Below are 13,797 nucleotides of genomic sequence, written 5' to 3'. Positions count from 1 at the left end.
CCTCTAGGAACATGGCGGAATGGAGAAACTGCCAGTATCTTATGTCCTTCCAGAGGCGGGATCTGGGAAGAGACATTAGTCTTCATGCATTGCACAGCATGAGGAGCTCTGTCACCATGGCATGTCATGCAGCTGCTTCCCCTTAGAGTGACAAGGCAGCTCAGAAGACACTGGAAGTACAGGGAATACACAAGGCCTGGGGAGCTATAAGAGCCACAAGGCTGTCCTTGGCCAAGGCTATACAAGCAGGTGCAGTTGCTGAGGAGAGGAGCCTCTGTAATTGGCCAAGTGTCCTGCAGGTTCTTCATGGAGTCCCAGGAATGCAACTCTCATCAGTCATGCCCACGCTAGCATAGGCTTTTCGAAGATGTCTTTGAGTCTCCTGTGGTCCTGTAAGTAACCCCTCACCTACACTTCTGCCAGCAACCTCAGTGAGCTCTCTGATTGACTTTGGACAGTCGTCTTTCTTTGGTACAGTGTTGGTATCAGTGTCCTATTTGGGTAAATATGAAATTTCCCCAAGAAAAGTCCCACATCACAATTGGATCCCCTAACGAGACTTGGCAGAACCAAGGATGTTGGGGAGGGGGACATTGTGTGGCTCCTGAAATGGGTGCTGGGACACATGGCTGAGGCTGCTCTCTGAGACTGGAGTATCTGCAGGAGCAATCCCATTATGGCTACCTTTCCCATGCGATGTGGAATGGTGTGCCGCCTTGATGTGGTGGTGATAACATGCTCCCAGCAATGGGTGATAGGCAACCAAAGCCAAGCCACCTGAGAGTAGAGTGTCCTTGGGAACCCTATGGTGTCCCACCTTCTTCAGTTGGTCCCATGGTATGCCTCCCTGAAGAGAGTCTACGGTGTGACTATAGGGACGATGCCGAGAACACTGATGGACTGGACAATGTCCCGGGAAGCAGCACGTTTAGGACAGGGTCATATGCAGACTCTGATGTCAGTCATGAGCCCCTTTTTGTTGACGATAAGGCATGCAGCAGAGGCTCAGCTGTCTTCACAGGAAGAACTTGCCCCATAAGGGAGGAGAAAGAACGTGTGGACGCTACACATTGAGTTAGCCTGATTTGATAAGAAAAGTGGGGAAAGGGAGGCTGAGATGGTGTTGACTTGTGGTTCCTTCCAGATGGCAGGAGGCATGAATAAGATAAATGGTAAAGAAGTCACTTGGTAGAAATCTGAATTCCTCTAGGGTCAATACTTCTTGAAGTCAAAATGCATGTTGACAAGTTGTTTTCTGTTCTGTTATAGTTTACTTATCAGTTGCGCCCTAACCACAGCATGGGAGTGTGAGGCCCAGGTCTGACCGCTCAAAATGAGGCACACGACCCCTTTGCGGTAGAAATAAAACTGGTGTGCTTGTCTGCCGGCTTGACCAGTGACATACACTCAGCCTTGCTGGGATACTTTGGATTGTGTTGTCCTTTTCTTGGGACCCCAGACCCATTCCTGCAGCTCAGGTGCTCATAGCCACTGAGCCATCTCTCCAGGCCCCTCTAATCACTTCTTGACGGTTGTCTAGACTCACCTCTTAATATAAATCCTATAAGAGGGATTTCATTTCAAGATGAAATTTTGGGGGGACAATCCATTCAAACCGCAGGAGACAGAGCCTATCACCTTCCTGGTAAAAGATGAAGGAGAAGGCAGAGTATGTTAAAACCACGATGTCTCAAGAGTAGAATACAAATGTGATAAGCAGGTCAGTGCACGGAACTGCCTAAACTCCAAGGCGGAATTTCTTGGCCTGAAAGCTCACACTTATCAAAGTTCAGACTGTCTTTTCAAAGCCTAGCCCACTGAAGCAAACGAAGGCGCAGGCGCTCTTAATCCAACACTCCTAGCAAGACACAGGGAGTCCAGGAAAGCAAAGTCAGAAGGGGGCCAGAAAAAGTTGGATGTTCTGGGCGCCTGTATCGCAGACTGTTTTACACCTAGCTCACACCGGGGACCTGCAGACATGAGCAACACCCTATGACGTCATGCTACGGATCCTGGCAACGCATTTTCCTTCAGGGTTCCTAGGCTTCCCCAGGTCTTAAGCTCTAGGTGGTGCACAGCGGAAGGGCGCGGGAGGTCTCTAAGCTGGTGCGATGGGAGAGGGCCGCGGAGACACTTTCGCCGGGGTTAGCACAGACCGCCTGAAGCTAGAGCTGCTGGAGGAGATCCACATGAAGTGAGTGGGCCATGTGGGCTCCATCTCGCCACTAGGCCTCATGTGACCTGCTGGGCAGGAGCTCCTCTGATGTACAGAGGAGGCAGGAGCTCCTCCGATGTACAGAGGAGGCAGGAGCTCCTCCGATGTACAGAGGAGGCAGGAGCTCCGATGTACAGAGGAGGCAGGCCCTGTGCGCGGGTGGGGATTCATGCAGGGCTCACCAGGCACCTCCCAAAGCAGTGTTTAGGAAGAGGTTCATTGTTTGTATGTGTGTGCTTGAGACAGAGAGAGGAGAGAGAGAGAGAGAGAGAGAGAGAGAGAGAGAGAGAGAGAGAAGAGAAGAGAAGAGAAGAGAAGAGAAGAGAAGAGAAGAGAAGAGAAGAGAAGAGGAGGGGAGAGGAGGGGAGAGGAGGGGAGAGAGAGGGGAGAGAGAGGGGAGAGAGAGGGGAGAGAGAGGGGAGAGGGGAGAGAGAGAGGGGAGAGGGGAGAGAGAGAGGGGAGAGGGGAGAGGGGGAGAGGGGGAGGAGAGGGAGGAGAGGGAGGAGAGGAGGGGGAGGAGAGGGAGGAGAGAGGAGAGAGGAGGAGAGAGGAGAGAGGGAGAGGGGAGAGGAGAGGAGAGAGAGGAGAGAGGAGAGAAAGAGAGAGGAGAGAGAGAAGAGGGAAGAGAGAGAGAGACAGATATGCGCAGTTCCCAGGGTGCCCAACAGAGGACATCAGATCCCCTGAAACCTGAGTTACAGGCACTTTTGAGCCTCCATGTGGGCGCTGGGAACCCAACCGGTCCTAGGCAGGAGTAGCCAGAGCTCTTAACCGCTGAGCCACCTGTACAGTCCCATTTATCTTTTTGTTCAATGGAAGCCAAGGGAATACAAGTGAGTTGTCCTGCTTTTGCAGAGCAAGTGTAGAGAAAGTGTCTGTAATGCTGAAGAAAATAAGTGGTTTTGATGGTTCCACTAAGTTCATATTTTTTCTGTTCCTTATGAAGAACTTCAGAAAAATGCACATTTTTGTAGAAATGGCCTCTGGGACCCTCTATGCTTTGGGGGCGTGGTGGTGGAGGAGGCGAGGAGCTTGGGGCTTGTGACGCTAGGTCAGCGTTCTACCACAGAGCTGTATCCTGTCTCTTAAACGCTTTAAGAGAGGAAAAAAGAAGAAGCTAGTTAAATCCGGGCTAGGTGACAAACTCTTGTAAACCCAGGTTCTCAGGGCAAGAGGGTGAGGGGCTGGAGGGCAGTTAGGCACACAGGACATGGTGTTTTAAGATAAAGCCTGGGCTGGGGATGTAGCTCTACAGAAGAGGTCCCGAAGAGCATACACAGGCCCTGGATTCAATCCTTAGTACAGGGGGAAATAATGCAGTATTTCATCTTAGGACCTCGAGTATTCTGAGTATTTTTAAAAATCTATATATTTTTAATTTATTTATTTTACATCTTGGCCGCAATTTCTCTTCCCTCCTCTCCTCCCAGTCCCTTACTCTGAGTATTTTTAATAGCTAACCACAGCCCCATTCACAGGCCACCTGAACATCAGAGCCCCTGTGAGTGCCCCAGTTCTTTCGAAGATACACTCTGATCACAGAGCTAATGGCCTGTCTCTGGGTCTTGTACCAAACTGAGAGCATTCTGAGTACAGGCTCTGTGTGTTGCTGAGGCAGTCAGGGTGCAGAACAAGTGTGCAAGAAGTTACATCTCAGCTCTGTCACCCAGTTACGACAGACCCCAGCCTAGCTTCTTAGCCCAGCCCGTTCAGTCAGCATTCGGGACATTGGCTGCATCCCTGTGCGCATGTTCACTGAACCGTGCGGGTTTTGTTTGTTTTTGTTTTGTTTTACATTTATTGTGTGTATTTGGCAGGGGTTGCATATGTCACAGCGCACAGGTGCGTGTCTGAGGACAGCATAGTTGGTTCCCTCCTTCCACCATATGGGCTCCAGGGATCAAACTCAGTTGTCAGGCTCTGCAGCAAGGGTCTTCAGCCGCCCATTCAGCACAGTGGGCATTGGGAAATCTTCTCTCAGCACCCTGCATTGTGGTAGCCTGCGGCTCACTCATGCCCTAAACGACCTCTGAGGAGCCTTTGACCTTTTAAATTTTTCTCTGTGTATATTATTAGTGCCTTCCACATCTGTGTTTGGGGGGTTCTGCTGTTACCTATTACCATAGTTATTCCTCGTGCTAATATTTAGCTGGACTCTGAGACGCATGTAACAGCATCATTGGGATCATATATGAGGGTAGACACACACTGGTTACAGGGCATTCTGGACTTTGGTGCATTTTAACTCCTAGAACTGACTAATTAGCTTTCATTTTCCCAACAGTTGCTTCTCAACTGTGCCTCCAGTAAATGGTCTTTCATAATAGTTTGGTCCTGAAGTACGGGTGGGTTGCTAGACATTAGTTTTCTCACCTTGTCTTTTATTGAATTATTATTAACAAAAATATTTCTAATAACAGGGATGTCGTGCAGCTCTCGATGCTTGAAATACGACATAAGATAGCAGAGCTGGAGGCCAGCCTCAGTGTTGACCATGCAGGTACACAATAAATGTTTACATGTGGGACTCATTTGCCTGGTGGCTATTGTGGGTGAAATAGCACATACTGGGTAACAGTACCAAGCTTTCTATGACGCTTGTCTGGTATAGTAGTTTACAATGAAGGCTTTCATAGAAGCACTTAATGCTAAACCTCTGACTGTATTTTTCTACCTTGCAAGCTCAGAGTATTCATCAATATGCAAAGTTTAGCTATGTGACATAAATGTGTAATTTACTTGGTCAATAATAAAATATCGTAAGTCTCCTATTTAGCCACAGTCTTTTATGTCTTAATTATTGGACATGGAATATATTTAAAATTGGGGGTTTTCATGGGAAGAATGTGATGAGAGGGAGGGGGTACCACACACACACACACACACACACACACACACACACACACACACACACACCTTTAAAATTATCACATAGTCAGTCTATGAACCCACAAATATTGACCCAGATCCTATCATGTGCCAACACTTTGAATGGACGATCTTTATTTTTTCCATTCTAAAGAATGTTGACTGATGATTGGTAAAAAATGTCAAGCTAGAATCTGGGTATGTGGAGAAGATCTGTGTGAGGAGAGATGGGAAGTGGACATATGTGAGTGAGTCTTGGAGGCAGTGAGTGCTTAAACTCAATACTGAAGGATTGGAGGCATTTGTTAGGATTATGGGAATGATTTTCATTTTAAACCCAGTTTTACATATCTATTCCTCTCAGAGGAGCCATGAATAAATGGACTGGTAGCCAGATCTGAGGTAAAATGTAGTTCTGTAAGTAACCAACTGTCATAGTTAGTCTTTGTCAACTTGACACAAACCTTGACAATACCTCAGAAGAGGGGATCTCAACTGAGGAACTGCCTCCATCAGATTGGCCTGTGGGCGTTCTGTGGGGCATTTTCTTGATTGCTGATTGATGTGGGAGAGCTCAGCCCACTGTGGGCAGTACCATTTCTACACAGGTGGGCCTGGGTAGCTGAGGAATCCAGAGGGATCAAGCCAGTAAGCAGCATTCTTCCATGGTGGTTTCTGCTTCAAACTCCTGCCCTGCTGAGCAGTGGTGGAGCACACCTTTAATCTCAGCACTCGGGAGGCAGAGGCAGGCGGATCTTCGTGAGTTCAAGGCCAGCCTGGTCTACAGAGCGAGATCCAGGAAAGGCGCAAAGCTACACAGAGAAACCCTGTCTCGAAAAAAACAACAAAAACAAAACAAAACAAAACAAAAAACAAACAAACAAACAAACAAACAAACAAAAACAACTCCTGCCCTGAGCACCAGCCCTGTCTTCCCTCAGTGGTGGACTGTGAGCTACAAATTGAAATGAACCCTTCCCCAAGTCACTTTTGGCCATGGTGTTTTATCATAGCATCAAAAATCAAATTCTACACCAAGCCTCTGTTAAAACCTAATTGGAGAACACCATTTTATCTAAGGCTATCATAGTCTCTTCTAACCCCAGATGTACATGTTAGGTGTCACGGGCCCAGTGGCGGCAGCCTCTGGCCTCACTCACTCAGTAGTTAGATTGGCAAAGCTAATCAGAATGTCCTCAAGGACCTATCTAGGTGTGGGAAATGTAAAAAACATGCTGGAAATGACTGAGGCGATGTAATGCCTAAGTCCATTAGGAAGACATTGCTGAACAGGGCAGAATGTTAACAGCTTTCTTGGGGAGGATCGAAGATGAGGCACAAAGGGCCTAGATCAGGACGGCAGGAGCTCCTTAGTCGTTGGTCTAAAGCATAAGGTGGATGGTGGAAATGCTGCTACCCCTCCCCTGCATGTTTATTGGGTCTAGAAACCCAGAGGTAGGCAGGTGTTATTCTCCCCATTTATTCAAAACTGGGATTCAAGAACTTCAATTACTTCCCAGGTCACATAGTTGGTGGAGACCAACATCTGGCTCGTTACTGCTGCTGCCTTGACTGCGCTCACCGCGTCAGCACACAGGACAGTTCTGGTTATGTATGTGGTACTGTGTAGCAAACCACCCTCAACCCAGCAGCTTAAAACCGGTTATAATCCAGTGGTTGACTGAGTTCTCCTGGGTGCTTGTTGACTGGGGCCCCTGTGGTTGCAGCCCAGGGTTGTCTGGGGTTCAGTCATCTGTCTGAAGGCTCAAATGGGCCGGTCATTCAAGACCACTGCTGTGTATTCCACTTTCTCACAGAGTGCAGTCCTAAGCACGCATTCTAAATGACAGGAGTGAAATTGCTGGGCCAGTAAAAGGATACTTGGTGTGTGGTTAGAGCCACCGTGTTCTATTGGTGAAAAGTCATAGATTCCAGGGGCGGAAGACAAGGACTTTGTGCCGTGATCCTGTTGCAGGCTGGGGACGAAGCTTAGGAGCATAGCGTCGAGGACGCCTTGAGCTCAGCCAGTACCAAAGGGAAGGTCACATTTCACCACCACCTGTGTGATGGCATGTAGTAGTTCAGCCATTTGCAAAATATAATTCACTGGCCTGGAAAGACCGGCTCAGCAGCTAAGGGTGCTTCCTGCTCTTCCAGAGGACCCAAGTTCAGCTCCCAGCACCCACATGGGGCAGCTCCAACCACATGTAATAATAGTTCCGAGGGACTGAACAGCCTCTTCTTGACTCACGTACCTTCATGCACATGAAATATACTCACATAAAGCACATACATACACAAATAAAAATGCATTTAGTTTGCCACGGGGGTTCTAAACCCAAAGCCTTTTAGGAAGAATGCTGAGTAACCAGGAGGGGGACACACACAGCGTGCAGTGAGAGGCTGAGGTTCATGAAGGAGACACATTGTGAAGACTGCTGAGACATTAGTGAGTCTGTATTTATCCTAAAGGCAGTAGTAAAGCTTTGATTTATTACTGTGTCAACCTTATAAGGTTATGATAACTATGGACAACTGTGATTACACTCGCCATGTGAGTAATTCCCACATGTTCTCCGGTCCTCAGAACCCTACCACCTGTCTCCCATGCTCTTTTTCAACCGCTGCCTTTACCCTCTTCTTCCAGAGAGAAAGAGCAATCCCCCGAAGACAGTTTCTACCAGCGAAGCTTCACAGTTCACTGCATCTGGCTCCTGGGTGGCCTGGCCTAACCCTGGTTAACTCTTGACTTGTGTGTAGTTCCCATCTATTCGCACTGGGCGGTAGTACTCCAGAACTAGGTCCCTTCCTTCATCTTTTTCCCTTCCTGTCCCAGTCATGCCTAGTGTATGCTGACTTCCTGAATTCACCTCATCTGAGGAACAACACACAGACTTCTGTTGATCCGTTTTTTCTCTTCACCTGACTTCCCTTACAGTGCACCCATGCAGCAACACACTTCAAAAAACAGTGCTTTTCTCTGTGTGTCTACTCTTTCTTATCTCCCTTCTTTAATCTAATCTGCCTGGTAAATGGGTTAATTTGCAGGTAAGAGAGCAAGCAACCACAATCAGTTTCAAAACAGGCCCCTGGAAGCCCGTTGGCACAGGCACCTGTGTGCAGAGAATGTGGTTTCACGAAGTAGCTGAATCTCAATTTCATCTCAAGCCTCAGCAAGGAGACAATAGGAAAGACATTTGCCCCTCAGTTTCTTGTTTTGTTTTGTTTTTCATCTGGAGACAGGAGCTTTGGCTTCTGAGGCTTGGGGACATTCCCCCGTGAGGGGCTGGGAGTGGAACATGAACCAGATTTACGCAGTGAGTTCCTGATTACCTCATTCATATTGCATCTGCTAGTCAGGAGATTGGCCTGCAGTCACCTGGAACACCTCATCAGGGTCACTAGTGATGCCATGCACGCGTGCGTGAGCTAAGCCAGTACTCAGGGTCCTCACCTTTGGCCTGTGTCCAGCATGGATCAGGAACTTATCTCTGAAACACTCAAATCTCTTGGCTTCTGGCTTATGAATCTTTCCTTGTCCTCCTATGTTCTGGGCACTTGTCGGTTCCAGATTTCTCAAAAATGAAAAAGACTTGGAACACCTCAGGGTTCACCAGGGTTCAGCCCTTTCTTCTTTATAGGTGTATCAAGTGTTAGGTAATCCCTGTGAAAACCGCACTAAGTTAGTGGGCCTTGGAGTGACTTGGCTGGGGAATTTATGAGTGCACAACTTTATTTTTGGGGGGGGGGGTACACAACTGTGAACAAATGACTTAGAGTCCTCTTGATCAGCATTTCCCTCTATACTGGTGAAGAAACACATCACCTGTAGGGCTGAGAACTTGATGGCTTTAGCTATGTATGTGCATGTAGTTCTCAGCCTCTGTTCTAATGGTTCTCAACCTGTGGGTCATGACCCCATATCAGAGATCCTGCATATCAAATATTTACATTATAACTCATAACAGTAGCAAAATCACAGTTATGGAGTAGCAATGAAAATAAATGTATGGTTGGGGGTCACCACAGTATGAGGAACTGTATTAAAGGGAAGGTTGAGAACCATTGCTCTATCCTATTCCATGGTTCCACGGTTGACATGTCTGGTTTTGTGCCAATACCACGGCAGTTTTTGTAGAATTGTATAGTATAATTTGAGACCCTGTCTTATACCTCCAACTTTACTCTTTCCACTTAAAAATTGCTGTGGTTTGGGGGCCTTTTGTGCTTCTACATAAATTTTTCATTGTTCACTTATGTAAATAATTTCCTTGGACTTTTGATGGGGATCGTGTTTCTTCTTTAGTTTTGGTCTTAAAGCTTTCAGGATAGTGGCCTTCACCTTCCTAGTTAGATTCCTTCCTAGGATTTCTGGGGTTTTTCTTTTTGTCTTTGAAGCTATTGTGAATGGTTGTGTTTTTTGTTTCTTTTAACTGATTTATTTTTCAGCAAGTTCATTACTACTAATTAGAAATTTCATTAATTTTTATCTGTTGATTTTGTATCCTGCTACTTTGGTGAAGTGCTCATTGTGTCTGGGAGTTCTCCTGAGGTGTCTGTAGGGGCCTTTACATCTAGGATCCTATCAGCTTCAAATAAGGGATAGCTTGACTTCTTCCTTGCCTCTCTGCATCTTTCATGTCTTTCTTTCCCCTTGGTGTTCCAGCTCAGACTTTGAGCCCTTTGTTAAATAAAAATAGAGGAAGGGAGGGAGGGAGGGAGGGAGGGAGGGAGGGAGGAAGCTTTCTGTGTCTGGTTGGAGAGCAAATGCATTCAGTTTTTCTGCATCCAGCACAATGTTGACTGTGGCCTTTATTGTGTTGAGAAATGTTCTCTCTATTGGTAGTTTCTTCGGCGCTGTGGTGAGGGGACGTTTTGCTTTGTCAAAGGTTTTTCCTGTGTCTATTGAGATGATCATGTGATTTCTATTCTTCAGTCTGGTCGTGTTGTATTACACTCAATGATTTGCATATGGTAATAGCCATTCATTTCTTACCCCTGAATCTGATGTGATTTCCTTGACTATGAAGTGAAACTTTGAAATACATTCTCAGCAGATGCCTAGCTTCCACCAGTCCAAAAGCCAAGAAAGTCACCAGACAGCATCTGAGGGCTAACACAGAATTCACCCCAGTTTTCTATATCCTACCCACCTATGGGCACACCGATATATTAGGTAAATAGCTTAAGCCTTCCTTAGTTCTTTAACTAATAAAATGTTATGTAGACACTCCTATGTGTTATTTGGGGCAACTTGAATCCATGTTCCTGGGATGAGGTCGCTCATATTTGGCTAAGAATGAAGCGTCTTATGCCCTTTGAGGAGAGAGCTGTGTTTTGTATCCACAGCAGCATATTCTTAAATGTATGCATTATGCCCATATAAGTAAAGAATAAACTATTTTGGGAACATTCTTACCTGGCTGTAAAGCTCCCATTGTCATGGTGTAAATGAGACAGATGGAGAATTCCATCTCTTGGTATCTATTGGAAATATGTTTGGTAATTCAGAGCTTTGCCTTCCCCTCCTTCGTGGTGTATTTGGTGAGTGACTCTGAGCTTCAGTTTGGGAATATGTGCATCCTGGTGTTGGAAGATGGGAGGGTGTGCATCCTGGTGTTGGAAGATGAGTGTGCATCCCAGTGTTGGAAGATGAGAGGGTGTGCATTCCGGTGTTGGAAGGTGGGAGGGTGTGCATCCTGGTGTGAAGATGGGAAGGTGTACATCCCGGTGTTGGAAGATGGGTGTGCATGCTGGTGTTGGAAGATGGGAGGGTGTGCATCCTGGTGTGAAGATGGGAAGGTGTGCATCCCGGTGTTGGAAGATGGGAGGGTGTGCATCCCAGTGTTGGAAGATGAGAGGGTGTGCATCCCGGTGTTGGAAGATGGGTGTGCATCCCGGTGTTGGAAGGTGGGAGGGTGTGCATCCTGGTGTGAAGATGGGAGGGTGTGCATCCCGGTGTTGGAAGATGGGTGTGCATGCTGGTGTTGGAAGATGGGAGGGTGTGCATCCTGGTGTTGGAAGATGGGAGGGTGTGCATCCTGGTGTGAAGATGGGAGGGTGTGCATCCTGGTGTTGGAAGATGGGAGGGTGTGCATCCTGGTGTGAAGATGGGAGGGTGTGCATCCCGGTGTTGGAAGATGGGTGTGCATGCTGGTGTTGGAAGATGGGAGGGTGTGCATCCTGGTGTTGGAAGATGGGAGGGTGTGCATCCTGGTGTTGGAAGATGGGTGTGCATCCTGGTGTTGGAAGATGGGTGTGCATCCTGGTGTTGGAAGCCTGTGCCTAGCAGTGCAGGTCTGGAGTGGGGCTGTGTCCTGCTGACAGGGTCCAGTCTGTAGTGGTGTTTGCTGTTTCACTCATTCTCCTCAGACCCCAGCACTGTCAGACTGCAGGCTAAATCTCAGATGTGCTAAGTAGAAGTGTAAACACAAGTCATTGCTTTTCTCTCTTTCTACAAAGTCCAACTTCAAGGTTCTGAGCCTTGGAATTGGACAAGGAGCTTTCAACTCTAAGGGTTTTGCCTACTCTCCATTCCTCAATGCTGAGTTCTGGCCTTAGTAGCCAAAGGGTTTTAGTGGAAAAAGAAACACTGCTTGAAGGATAAAAGAAAATAACTAAATACAGTACTACTGTAGCTAAGTAGCTAAAAGGAGACACTTTTAGTCATATAAAACCGTGTCTAACTCCAGTTGCATAATCTCTTAATCTACTTTTACATTTATTTATTTGTTTGTTTGTTTGTTTTTAACACAAAGTCTACTATGTGGCCCTGGCTGATCGGGTACTCCCAGTATATTAGACCTACGTTCAGACCTGCCGCAGGCCCCCCAGCCTCCAGAGGGCAGGGGTTACAAATGTGTGCCATCATGACCAGCATTCAGTCTAACATCTTGAGAATGTCATTCATTTCTGGGCCTTGCTTTCCTCATCTGTGGAATGACTAAGTTTTAAAATATGAGCATTGCAGCTTTCGATGTCGAAAGCACTTATGTGGTAAGACTGACTTCAGACACCGGATGGGTACTGGTGCTGTTCGTTAGGGTGTTGTGTGGAGCTCTCAAGGGCAGAGACGTGTTCCTCATACTCCCCCTAGTAGAGTATACTGTAAGAAAACAGGAAGTGAAGGATAAACGGCGGCTGGGGGGCAGAGGACAAGGAAGAAGAGGCGTGCAGGAGGCACCAAGGCTGTGTCCAGTTCTGGCTGAGTGACATCATGAAGGTGGGTCTGACCCCAGCAGTCTAGGAAATCGTGTCTTAGAGACAATACTTTAAAATGACCTCTTTTTTAGCTCACTTGTATTACTAATGAATCCAGCTAGTAATGAAGTAAATTTGAATTGGTCCATATTTTATTGTGTATGTATGTGTGTGTACATGTCGGTGCAGGAAGTGTGTGTAGGTGCACATGTGTTGTGTGTGCATGTGAGGGATAGAGGCCAATATCTTTGTCTTCTTTGATCACATGCATTTTCTTTATTTGCTAATATTTTGGGACAGGGTCTCTTACTGAACCCAGAGGTTATAAATTCAGTGAAAACAAAACAAATAAACAAACACAAAACCTGCTTGAAGAATAGAAGAAAATACCTAAATATAGTGCTACTGTGGCTGACAGGGTGTGCCTGGGCCTGCCCCTGCCCTAGCTCTGGGGTCAGGGAAACCCACCTCTGTCTTCATCTTTTTATGTGTGTGCTGAGATCAGAACTAGGTCCTCATGTTGCACGTCAGGCACTTTCTGGCCTGAACAAATAAGTGGCATTGGGGTGATCTTGCCCCCCCTTTTCCTTCAGGCAGTGAGTGGAAATCCCGATATGAGACCCAGCTGGAGCTGAATGACCAATTGGAAAAGCAAATCGTGTCTCTGAAAGAGAAAATGGAAAAGGTCCGTGGAAATCCTTCAGGTATAGAAGCTGCAACCCGTGTGCCAGAGAAGCTGAGCAGGAACTACGAAAATATCAATTGTTCGTTTTGCTTCTTTGCAGATAGACTAGCTTCCATCCGTGCCTATGAAAGAATGCCGGTGGTAAGTAGAGGGTGGCTAGATGAATCATCATCTACACAGACTACACAGAAGTGTAGACTGATCGAAACCTGAATAAAGTTCAGGGGAGCTGGACAAGAACAAAGACCTTCAGGCCAGCCTGCCCCTTAAAAGCTGGGCTAGGATTGAATGCAGGGAACAGTAGCCAGGCTGGCTGGGCCTTGAAGGGACCTGCTCCTCACCATCTGAAGAAGCCAATTGTTGAACACCGAGTACCATCTTCTACGTGTCTAAAATGTGTGCACTCTGCTTCCACATTACCCCAAAACATGTAGACAGAACTGTACACAGGACACACACAGATACATAAGTACACACAAAATCAGCAGGGCAACCAAGGTCACCCTGTGATGACAGAAAACTTCACTGGGCCTTCTCACCCCTTCTCAATGTTGCCCTAACATCCTTTCCCTCTTTAATGTCCCCTTTCATCCCGGATAAATTCCGTTCACAGGTTTTATCCTTTATAGAGTATGTGGGCTTTTCTACTCATGTGAATTTATTCTTGAAGAAGTAGGAAAGCTCTAAGACATGACTCACGCCAAGTCCTTGTTGCTGAGAGACAGACTTTCCTCAGAGCCCATGCTGAATTTTTACTTGAAAAATGACTCAGACAAAAGCATAGTAATATACTGAAAGAAAAAAAGGTACTTTGGAGGCAGGGAGAGAA

The 13,797-nt window shown here is 46.8% G+C and overlaps 1 protein-coding gene across 4 annotated transcripts in view; it reads left to right on the top strand.

Annotated features, from left to right (window-relative positions):
• The first annotated feature begins 2,036 nt into the window (after positions 1-2,036).
• Ccdc169 (coiled-coil domain containing 169) overlaps positions 2,037-13,797 on the top strand; it is a 33,027-nt gene continuing 21,266 nt past the window's right edge. For 2 of the 4 annotated variants that reach the window (XM_059265112.1, XM_059265114.1), the window contains exons 1-4: positions 2,038-2,194; positions 4,636-4,715; positions 12,877-12,987; positions 13,069-13,109. In XM_059265112.1, the coding sequence (XP_059121095.1) occupies positions 2,112-2,194; positions 4,636-4,715; positions 12,877-12,987; positions 13,069-13,109 (315 nt within the window). In that variant the 5' untranslated portion in view covers positions 2,038-2,111. Of the gene's footprint in view, positions 2,195-4,635; positions 4,716-12,876; positions 12,988-13,068; positions 13,110-13,797 lie in introns of all 4 variants that reach the window. The other 2 variants (XM_059265113.1, XM_059265115.1) reach the window with 2 other exon arrangements.

Source organism: Peromyscus eremicus, chromosome 6 (genome assembly GCF_949786415.1).
Source record: "Peromyscus eremicus chromosome 6, PerEre_H2_v1, whole genome shotgun sequence".
NCBI classification, from domain to species: Eukaryota; Metazoa; Chordata; class Mammalia; order Rodentia; family Cricetidae; genus Peromyscus; species Peromyscus eremicus.
Note: the sequence above shows the minus strand (reverse complement) of the source record. Positions and strands in the feature narration are given on the sequence as shown.